At 40.9% G+C, this 11,427-nt stretch overlaps 1 protein-coding gene across 1 annotated transcript; it reads right to left on the bottom strand.

The window, feature by feature from the left end:
* Positions 1-1,061: 1,061 nt before the first annotated feature.
* On the bottom strand, positions 1,062-11,067 carry LOC103451265 (pectin acetylesterase 10-like). The gene is made up of 10 exons (XM_070809181.1): positions 10,878-11,067; positions 10,610-10,692; positions 10,318-10,447; positions 10,148-10,235; positions 10,071-10,104; positions 9,847-9,933; positions 1,824-1,901; positions 1,623-1,728; positions 1,374-1,516; positions 1,062-1,276 (listed from the first exon to the last, which is right to left on the bottom strand). The coding sequence occupies exons 1-10, from the start codon at positions 11,065-11,067 to the stop codon at positions 1,187-1,189; spliced, it is 1,029 nt and encodes a 342-aa protein (XP_070665282.1). The 3' UTR covers positions 1,062-1,186.
* Between the last annotated feature and the right edge of the window lie 360 nt (positions 11,068-11,427).

Genomic DNA, 11,427 nt, shown 5'->3' with positions numbered 1-11,427 from the left:
GAGTTTATTTTCCTTTAAATATATAATTTAGTGAAACAACTTCAAATGTCCGTAACTATACTGTTATAATCCGGACTCACGAACGGCTTTCGCCTATGCGTTCGTACTAACGAGTATTACACAATTACGCCAAAAAAAGTCATACGTTCCTCTAGACGATGGTCAACAAAAGTCAAAACCCTTGCCTTTAAGGGCATTTTCTTAAAAGCACACTTTTAAAATTTATAAAATTGTAAAATTAGGGACGGGTTGTCACAGTTTTAATCTGTGATTGATTATCCCAAAAAAAAAAAACAAAGTTTTGATTGTTGAAGTGAGTCTTATTCATGCCAATTAAGCAAATTTAACATATATGTAATAGAATAGACGGAATTGGACAAATGGAGTAAATATTAAGTTTTAGGATGTTAAGTGATGGTATTTTTATTTGAAGGAAAAACAATTGAGATTAAGTGTGAGTTCTAGAGGTATAGGTAGGGATGGTCATTTTGATCTTGTTTAATTTTGTATGTTGTTTTCGTTGATTTATTCAATCTAATGGTAAAAAATAAAAATAAGTGTGGGAGAAACTAAAAAAGAGATGTGTTGAAATCATTTTCGTTTCGCATATAATATCAGGCTTTAGCATTTTGACAAATGTCTTGTAAATGGCCACACTGATTTTCCCAATTCCGTTTCGGTATTGTAAGCATCTCCAACAAATTTCACAAAACTTATTTTCAATTGGTTTAATTTTAATTCAAATGACACAAAAAGTTACTTGTAAGTTGTAACTAGCTATTTAAATTATGATACTCCAGCATTGTTCTCTAGCTTTGATTAACATTGAATATTTATTTATCTTTTAATGAGATTAAATCATTTAAGGGAAAAAAAGAAACTAAAAATTTGACTCATGGCTTTTAGGCCTCGGAGAATTTGAGTCAAAGACGTCAGGCTATGTTTGGGTAAGGGATTTGCAATAATGCTCGCGCGGTCTTAACACAGCCACCCTTCTCAGTAGCCATATATTTTACTATCTTACAATCCTTTCTTTTGTATTATGGTGTTTGATGGTAGAATTCTGTTGATTTCAACTGCATCGCAAAGTTATTTCATTAAGCTCAATGGATATTAGTCGTAGTATTATGGTGCAGAACTCAATAGGATGAGCATGTTAATGAGCCAATTGATCAAACAGTAATGCTCATTTGAGAGCCAGACGGCGGCAAGATTCATCGACAACCTTAACTTCCGCTCGATCGAAATACCAATCTCCAACCGCTTCTGCGATTGTCTGCGATAGTCCACACGAGAAACATTAAACATGATCTTGAAACTCTTTCTCTATATGTTAAATGTTTGTGTGTTTCTGTGTTGGAACATGCTCTCACCTTGTTTCCAACAGCTGGAGAATTACGAGCAAACCATGTGCCTTGCAACGTTAGCAAGTGCGTGAAACACGAATTTATGAACATCCCGTTTTGTTTAGACACCGAGAATTGTTTTACTGCATTCAGAAATTGATTCCTAAACCCTGTTTAAAAATAAGATAATGTCATAATATTTTCATGTTAATTTAGTTGCTTTGTTTCCGAAGCAGCTACAAGATTTAACAATTCATCTGATATGTGGGATTTCACCTTGCAGAATTTCCATCTGTGATGCAGAACAACTTGAAAGGTTTAATCTGCAAGTCTTCCATTCACCATGGGGATCTGCTGATGGTGGAGCTAAACTGTATGGGATCTGATTTTAAGTGGGAAAATACAGCTCAATGCATTCTTTCATTTAACTCCATTTAGTAATTGTGAAATTAGACATTAAAAATAATGAACAATTACCTGCCATGAATCATATGCTGAATTGAGTATAAATAGCGGGGTTCTAATGTTCGCAATGAAGTTTTCAGGGAAGAAGCACTGTAAAGCAACAAGTAGTGCGCAACTTAGTTTATGCTATCACTATTTTTAGATCAATTACTACAACAACAACAACAACAACAAAGCCTTTTCCCACTAAGTGGGGTCGGCTATATGAATCCTAGAATGTCATTGCGCTCGGTTTTGTGTCATGTCCTCCGTTAGATCCAAGTACTCTAAGTCTTTTCTTAGGGTCTCTTCCAAAGTTTTCCTAGGTCTTCCTCTACCCCTTCGGCCCTGAATCTCTATCCCGTAGTCACATCTTCGAACCAGAGCGTCAGTAGGCCTTTTTTGCACATGTCCAAACCCATTTTGTGTACGTGTTGATGCTTCACCGCCCAACATTCTGTGCCATACAGCATCGCCGGCCTTATTGCCGTCCTATAAAATTTTCCCTTGACCTTTAGTAGCCTACGACGGTCACACAACACGCCGGATGCACTCTTCCACTTCATCCATCCAGCTTGTATTCTATGGTTGAGATCTCCATCTAATTCTCCGTTCTTTTGCAAGATAGATCCTAGGTAGCGAAAACGGTCGCTCTTTGGTATTTCCTGATCTCCGATCCTCACCCCTTACTCATTTTGGCCTCTATTTGCACTGAACTTGCACTCCATATATTCTGTCTTTGATTGGCTTAGGCGAAGGCCTTTAGATTCCAACACTTCTCTCCAAAGGTTAAGCTTCGCATTTACCCCTCCTGAGTTTCATCTATCAACACTATATCGTTTGCGAAAAGCATACACCAAGGAATATCATCTTGAATATGTCCTGTTAACTTATCCATTACCAATGCAAAAAGGTAAGGACTTAAGGATTGTTGATGCACAAAATCAGTGAGAACTTTGGTACAACAGAAAGTATTAAGTTTGTGATCTTCGCTAGATTGCTCTGGTCATTAGTGTAGATAAGTATGTAAATGGATAGAGACAGGAAAACAAACACAAGATGTACGTGGTTCACCCAGATTGGCTACGTCCACGGAGTAGAGGAGTTCTCATTAATTGTGAAGGGTTTACACAAGTACATAGGTTCAAGCTCTCCTTTAGTGAGTACAAGTGAATGATTTAGTACAAATGACATTAGCAAATATTGTGGGAGAATGATCTCGTAATCACGAAACTTCTAAGTACCAAAGTGTGGTATCGTCTTCACTTGCCTTATCTGTCTCATAGGTAGATGTGGCATCTTCTCTGGAAGTACTCTTCCTCCATCCAGGGGTGGTATCTTTAACTGGTGGAGATGCATAAGGTAATGTATCAATTTCACTTGAAGCTTACTTGTAGTTTCAGGCTTGGTCAAGCGCGATACAAACCATGTAGTAGAAGTCCCCCAAGTCGCCGAGCTAGGGGATCTGCTGAAAAATGTAACAGACAAGGTAAGCAATTAGAGCTCCAAACAATCAGTCCCAGATCAGAAATTTGATTTCGAGTTCCGGCTGATTGTTCTCATTCTCCCTATCTTGCAGGCAACATGAAGGATAAAGAGAAGAAAAGGAGAATAGATTATATGAGATACTTTTGCTTTTGAAGAAGTAACTTTCCACAGGCTTATTCTTGAACTGGGATGGAGGGTTTTCTGGTTTCCTCCAGAGTATAAGGCCGACTGAAGAATTTGAGGGTCAAAACAAGTCCATCAAATCTAGAGTACGTTCGACCCTATTGATATGAGATATTTTTGCTGTTGACAAAGTAGTGGATGTATCGGCACGTGTTTTGTTACGCTTGTCTCTACATGCTTCCTTGTATCATTCTCACTTTCCCTAGCTGTTCCTCAAGCAGATGTGGTATCTTCTCTGGAAGCATAAGATGTTGAAGATGAGTACTCGAGAGCAATGCCAGGTAAGTAATCAGGTAAGGGGTCCCAAGCAGTCAGTTTCTGACTGGAAGCTTGATTCAAAGTGCTGACTGATTGCTTTCTTTCTCATTGTCTTGCAGGTAAGAACAAGGCCAAAGGAAAAGACAGGGAAAAAGCATGATATGGGATACTCTTGCTTTTAACCCTAATGATATGAGATATTCTTGCACTGGTGTAGCTTGTTTGCAGAGGTATTATCGGGGGAAAGAAAGCTGAGTATTTCGAGAGGCTTCGTTGGGAGTGCCCTCTTAGATATGAGGAAGGGTTGAGCATTTTTGCAGGTCTGCTTGTCCGTTGAGGATGAAGGTCGACATATATAGGAGTTTCCCTAACAACAAGTAGTAATGCTATTCCTTTAACCTGCTTGGTCATAGCACGGTAGTGGGAGCTGCCAGCTTCACGTGTGTCAGAGCACTTTGAAAAAGTGGTATGTGGTATCTGGAAAGCTGATGTTGCGTGTGAAGATTACAGACAAGCTTTATCCAAGGAGATCTGGCTCTCGAAGTTGAGAAAGCGGTGCCTCTTCGATTTTCGAACAAGCAATCCTGTCGGGGATCTGGCTCTCGAGATTCGGAGAACGGTGCCTCTTCGATTTTTGAGAGAGCAATCCTGCTGGGAGTCTGGCTATTGAGATTCGGAGAGCAGTGTCTCTTCGATTTTTGAGAAAGTAATCATGTTGGGAGTTTGGCTTTCGAGATTCGGATGACGGTGCCTCTTCGATTTTGGAGCAAGCAATCTTGTTGGAAGTGTTTTCTCGAATGTGAGTAAAGGTTGGGCATGTTTGCTAGTCTACCTTGCCACGAAGCACAGAGGTTGACACACAGAGACTTTCCAATTATCCAGCAGTGGTGCTGTTCCTTTACCCTTGTGGGTAATAATATGGTAGCTAGACATTCAAAATTTATGTGTCTAAACTTTGTTAGTGATGTTTCTTTGCTATTCTTTTACCCTTCTTGGTCATAGCGATGTAGTGGGAGCTGCAAGCTTCACGTGTCCAAACTTTGTCAGAGATCTTTGGCAAAGTTATCTGTGGTACCCATGAGTTGATGGAGCGTGTGGAAAGTGGATGATTGAACAGTAAGATTCACGTGCTTTCTACTTCACCAGAAATCTTCAACAGAATGCCCGTAATTTCAGCAAAGCTGAGTGTGCATGTGACAAGTGCTGACAAGGCTGAAAAAAGTAGGTGCCTCTTCGATTTCTGAGATCGGCCCTCGTGGTTTCTGAGCGGCCCAGCTTTTGAGAAAGCAAGCGCCTCTTCGATTTCTGAGATCGGCCTTCGTGGTCTTTGAGCAGCCCATCTTTTGAGAAAGCAAACGCCTCTTCGATTTCTGAGATCGGCCCTCGTGGTCTCTGAGCAGCCCATCTTTTGAGAAAGCAAACGCCTCTTCGATTTCTGGGCAAACGCCTCTTCGATTTCTGAAGCTCCTTCGAGTGCAGATTTTTATAAAGGCTGACATTAAGTTCCAAAGCACACTTGAATCTTCACCAGTAGAAGTTCCCTTCTTGCACTTCTAAGATCTTTATTTGTCTGACCTCTTCTCTTTTCAACACCTTTGAAAATGTCTGGCCCCTCCGACCGTCGTTTTGACTTGAACCTTGTTGAAGAGGCAGCCACGCCTTCTCCAGACAACATATGGCGCCCATCCTTCTTATCCTCTACTGGTCCTCTTACCGTTAGGGATTCCGTGATGAAGAATGATATGATCGCTGCGGTGGTGGCCATGAACCTTCTCACTCCCAAAGATAACAAACTACTTTCCAAACGGTCTGATGAGTTGGCTGTTAAGGATTATCTGGCTCTAAGTGTTCAGTGTGCAGGTTCTGTGTCTAATATGGCCCAACGCCTATTTGCTCAAACCCGCCAAGTTGAATCATTGGCGGCTGAAGTGATGAGTCTCAAACAGAAGATTAAAGGGCTCAAGCATGAGAATAAACAGTTGCACCGGCTCGCACATAACTATGCTACAAACATGAAGAAGAAGCTTGACCAGATGAAAGAATCTGATGGTCAGGTTTTACTTGATCATCAGCGGTTTGTGAGTTTGTTCCAAAGACATTTATTGCATTCGTCTTCTGGGGCTGTACCGCATAATGAAGCTCCAAATAATCAACCTCTGATGCCTCCTCCTTCTAGGGTTCTGTCCAGTACTGAGGTTCTGAATGATCCCCCTCCGGTGCCTTCTCTTTCTGGGCTCTACGGACTGCTGAGACTTCTCCTAAGCAACCTTTGTGAAGGCTCCCTCTTGTTTGTTTATTTTGACTCATGTATATGTACATATTTGTAACTTATCGGAGATATCAATAAATAAGATTTGCTTCATTTCAACGTATTGTGTTAAATACACCAAAGCCTTCTTCACTGAGTGAGGTCGACTATATGAATCTTAGAACGCCATTGTGCTCGGTCCTGTGTCATGTCCTCCGTTAGATCCAAATACTCTAAGTTTTTTCTTAGAGTCTCTTCCAAAGTTTTCCTAGGTCTTCCTCTACCCCTTCGGCCCTGAACCTCTGTCCCGTAGTCACATCTTCTAACCGGAGCGTTAGTAGGCATTCTTTGCACATGTCCAAACCACCGTAACCGATTTTCTCTTAGCTTTCCTACAATTTCGACTACTCCTACTTTACCTCGGATATCCTCATTCCTAATCTTATCCTTTCTCGTGTGCCCACACATCCAACGAAGCATTCTTATCTCTGCTACACCCATTTTGTGTACGTGTTGATGCTTCACTGCCCAACATTCTGTGCCATACAGCATCGCCGGCCTTATTGCCGTCCTATAAAATTTTCCCTTGAGCTTCAGTGGCATACGACGGTCACACAACACGCCAGATGCGCTCTTCTACTTCATCCATCCAGCTTGTATTCTATGGTTGAGATCTCCATCTAATTCTCCGTTCTTTTGCAAGATAGATCCTAAGTAGCGAAAACGATCTCTCTTTGGTATTTCCTGATCTCCGATCCTAACCCCTAACTCATTTTGGCCTCCATTTGCACTGAACTTGCACTCCATATATTCTGTCTTTGATTGGCTTAGGCGAATACCTTTAGATTCCAACACTTCTCTCCACAGGTTAAGCTTCGCATTTACCCCTTCTTGAGTTTCATCTATCAACACTATATCGTCTGCGAAAAGCATACACCAAGGAATATCATCTTGAATATGTCCTGTTAACTCATCCATTACCAACACAAAAAGGTAAGGACTTAAGGATGAGCCTTGATGTAATCCTACAGTTATGGGGAAGCTTTCGGTTTGTCCTTCATGAGTTCTTACGGCAGTCTTTACTCTTTCATACATATCCTTTATAGCTTGGATATATGCTACTCGTACTCCTTTCTTCTCTAAAATCCTCTAAAGAATATCTATTGGGACCTTATCATACGCTTTTTCCAAATCTATAAAGACCATGTGTAAATCCTTTTTCCCATCTCTATATCTTTCCATCAATCTTCGTAAGAGATAGATTGCCTCCATGGTTGAGCGCCCTGGCATGAACCCGAATTGGTTGTCCGAAACCCGTGTCTCTTGCTTCAATCTATGCTCAATGACTATCTCCCAGAGCTTCATTGTATGACTCATTAGCTTAATACCCCTATAGTTCATACAATTTTGTACGTCGCCCTTATTCTTGTAGATAGGCACCAAAGTGCTCTTTCGCCACTCATTTGATATCTTCTTCGTTTTCAAAATCCTATTGAAAAGGTCAGTGAGCCATGCTATACCTGTCTCTCCCAAGACTTTCCACACTTCGATTGGTATATCGTCTGGGCCCACTGCTTTTCTATGCTTCATCTTCTTCAAAGCTACAATCACTTCTTCCTTCCTGATTCGACGATAAAAGGAGTAGTTTCTACACTCTTCTGAGTTACTCAACTCCCCTAAAGAAGTACTCCTTTCATGTCTTTCATTGAAAAGATTATGAAAATAACCTCTCCATCTGTCTTTGACCGCGTTCTCTGTAGCAAGAACCTTTCCATCCTCATCCTTGATGCACCTCACTTGGTTTAGGTCCCTTGTCTTCTTTTCCCTTGCTCTAGCTAGTTTATAGATATCCAACTCTCATTCTTTGGTATCTAGTCGCTTATACATGTCGTCATAAGCCGCTAACTTAGCTTCTCTCACAGCTTTCTTAGCCTCTTACCTCACTCTTCTATACCTTTCACCATTTTCATCGGTCTTGTCCTTGTATAAGGCTTTACAACATTCCTTCTCAGCCTTCACCTTTATTTGTACCTCCTTATTCCATCACCAAGATTCCTTTTGGTGTGGAGCAAAGCCCTTGGACTTTCCTAATACCTCTTTTGCTACTTTTCGGATACAACTAGCCATGGAATCCCACCTTTGGCTATCTTCCCCCTCTCTATCCCACCCACACTGGGTGATTACTTTATCTTTGAAAATGACCTGTTTTTCTCCTTTTAGAATCCACCATCTAGTCCTTGGGCACTTCCAAGTCTTGTTCTTTTTTCTCACTCTTTTGATATGTACATCCATCACCAACAAGCGATGTTGATTAGCCAAGTTCTCTCCCGGTATAACTTTGCAATCCTTACAAGTTATACGATCCCCTTTCCTCATTAGAAGAAAATCTATTTGTGTTTTTGACGACCCACTCTTGTAGGTGATCGTATGTTCTTCTCTCTTATTAAAGAAGGTGTTGGCTAAGAAGAGATCATATGCCATTGCAAAATCCAAGATAGCTCCCCCATCCTCGTTTCTCTCCCCAAAACCATGGCCACCATGAAAACCTCCATAGTTGTCTGTCTCCCTGCCCACGTGTCCATTTAAATCTCATCCTATAAATAACTTCTCCGTCTGGGCAATTCCTTGCACCAAGTTTCCAAGGTCTTCCCAAAATTTCTCCTTCGAACTCGTATCCAACCCTACTTGAGGTGCGTACGCACTAATCACATTGATGAGTTCTTGTCCTATTACAATCTTGATTGCCATGATTCTATCTCTTACCCTCTTGACATCTACAACATCTTGTGTCAAGGTCTTGTCCACGATGATGCCAACACCGTTTCTCGTTCTATTTGTGCCCGAATACCAAAGTTTAAACCCTGAGTTTTCTAGATCATTTGCCTTAAGACCAACCCACTTAGTTGCTTGTAGGCACATAATATTTATCCTTCTCCTCACCATAACTTCCACTACTTCCATAAATTTTCCCGTTAAGGTTCCTATATTCCACGTTCCTAAACGCATTCTACTCTCTTGAACTCTACCCTTCTATCCTAGCTTCTTCACCCTTCTCCGTCCAATAGGATCAAAGTACTTCTTTTGTGTGTCCTGTGTAAAGTTGATAGGAGCATATGCTCCCAAACAACTTTGAGTGGAGTCGTTCGAAAAGAAGTTTCTATGGCCCCCTTGCTCATTTAACACTGCATCCGGGTGCCGATGGAGATACAGCGACCCTTGCTCACTTATCACTGTGCTCGGGCCACACAGCGCGCCACTTACGGATGACGCCCTAGCTTTAGCGCGATTTCGTTCTGGATTCATTTTCATAAGGATTCGACGTAACTGAGGAGTGCCGGCTGTCGACTACCTGATGCCTTCCCCCTCCTTCTTTACCCAGGCTTGGGACCGGCAATGTAAGATAAACTTACACATGCGGAGTTTTAGATCAATTACTGCAAGAGAAAAAAAAATTTGCAAGCCTACAACACCACTATAGTGATCCCTAAGTGCGCGTTCACCGGAAACATCAAACCTAAAATTTCAAACAGGATATCTTCAATAAGTTTTGAAGTGTTATTAATTATCTAGGAACATTGACAGGAAAAGGAAAAAAACAAGAAGCTAGGAACATGCCTGCATATTGACAATGCTGCTAAAAGAAAGGGCATAACGGAGAGTAGTACTCACTCGTCGAGAAAAAATCCACCATCACTCAGGCACTTCACTTTTGTAGCTGTGAGAAATAAGCCCCGAAACTCATCACAGTGCAAAATGGATAACAGACCGCCGGCAGAGACACCAGAAAGAAGAGCCTAATGTATGATGAAGGAAGATGTTGCAAGAACTGTCATAACATGGGAACAAGAAATGATCTACGATCAAGAAGAAATTTTATACCTCATTTGCATCGCGCATGCCCTTGGACATCAAATCTTCCATTGCAGACAACCATATTCGCTGTCCTCTAAATTGCAGTTTTCTTTCCTACGAGCAGAATCATTATATTTTAGCTTCACATTTACGCATATAAACAGAAAGGTAAGGTACCTTCCTATACAAGTAAGCCAATTAGATTCCGGTAGCTGGATGTGAGATCCTAAGCTTTTATCTTTATTGCTCACCTTTTGTCTTGCAGCAGAACTATAATCACTACCACTATATTATGAAGAAATGTAAATTGCAAGAATCGAATACCCACCTGGTTTTCGCTGTCCCCAAGAAAAGAAGCGCCGTCACAATAGCGAAGCAATACTCTATTCCAGTTGAAAAAATCTGCAATCCCATTCCTAAGCATGATAAGGATCAAGACAGAAAAAAGGAGATGCACGCATCGGTTTAACAACTGAGTATTATGTTTGAGGAGAAAACCTGGGTTCTTTTCTGCTGCGTTGCTTAGTATTCCCGTAAATGATATCTCTGTTTCCATGCGTGTTGATGATCCATACGCTGAATACTTACGGTTAGTGCAACTTCTGATGTCATTACACCGCGCTCCTCCCTGCCACAAAAAGAACTTGAGATGCTTGTTTGGTGATCAATCAACTAAAAGGACTATGCAGTAGAGAGAGAGAGAGAGAGTATAACTAAAAGGAAAGATGAACTTGTTATCTGATCATTTCAGTCACAACATGCTCTGAAGTGTAAGTTTCTTCTCACAAACCTGAAGGTGAATGAGCCAACTATTCGCCCCCAATCCATATCCACGATGCAAATGATAAGCAGGTACTGTTCCATCCAAGCAGACTAAAAGAGCAAAATTCACCAACATAACAATGAGACATTACTCAAAATAACAAGAATTAACTATCATTAAGGAGCAATGACTAAGAACTGTGAAAATTCGATATATATCATTGTATAAGAAAACTCAAAAAAAAAAAAAAAAAAAAAACTGCGAATTTTCTTGAGTGCATCAGTGCATGGCATACCTCCTTTGGCAGCAGCTCCTTCGATGAGGGTTAGCCCTACCATCAGTATGCCATTTGCAGCCTTGGAGGTTCCTCCATAGGTCTTCAACAAAGGCGGTACCACCTCATTGAGACTCTTCTCCGCACACCCTTTGGCCCAAATTATGAAAACAAGTACTGTCACAATGCCTACACACAAGAACTTCACCATGGCTCTCCTCTGCCTCAATCTCTCCGCCACTCAAACCTTCGTAATCATAGCTATAAAAACGAAACTCAAATCCTAAACCGGAAAGGATTAGAATGTACATTAATCCTTGATTGAATCTTACACATCTTTTAATAGGATTCAGTTTTTTTCACTCAGCACCGGACGCCCCAACAACAAAATTATACTAAATCAGAGTTTTTTCAATTTGTTACTCCATTCTACTTAACTTATCATAACATGGAAATAAACTTTAAAAGAGGAAATGAATTGTTGTGGGAGTAAATCAACTAAAGCTGGCCATAAATGGGAAAAGTAAGATGAAATGGCAGCATGGATTGATTTCTTAAATCTAACAAAAGC

The sequence above is a fragment of the Malus domestica genome, chromosome 12 (genome assembly GCF_042453785.1).
Source record: "Malus domestica chromosome 12, GDT2T_hap1".
NCBI classification, from domain to species: domain Eukaryota; kingdom Viridiplantae; phylum Streptophyta; class Magnoliopsida; order Rosales; family Rosaceae; genus Malus; species Malus domestica.
The sequence above is the reverse complement of the archived record's forward strand: the minus strand, read 5'-3'. Positions and strand labels throughout refer to the sequence as shown.

What these genes read in the sequence shown, in the direction of transcription:
- LOC103451265 (XM_070809181.1), bottom strand. Translation starts at nt 11,067, where the DNA reads ATGGTGAAGTTCTTGTGTGTAGGCATTGTGACAGTACTTGTTTTCATA. An exon ending in AGGAGCTGCTGCCAAAGGAG is followed by an intron (nt 10,693 to 10,877) that starts GTATGCCATGCA and finishes TTGCTCTTTTAG; the next exon opens with TCTGCTTGGATGGAACAGTA. An exon ending in GTTGGCTCATTCACCTTCAG is followed by an intron (nt 10,448 to 10,609) that starts GTTTGTGAGAAG and finishes TTTTTGTGGCAG; the next exon opens with GGAGGAGCGCGGTGTAATGA.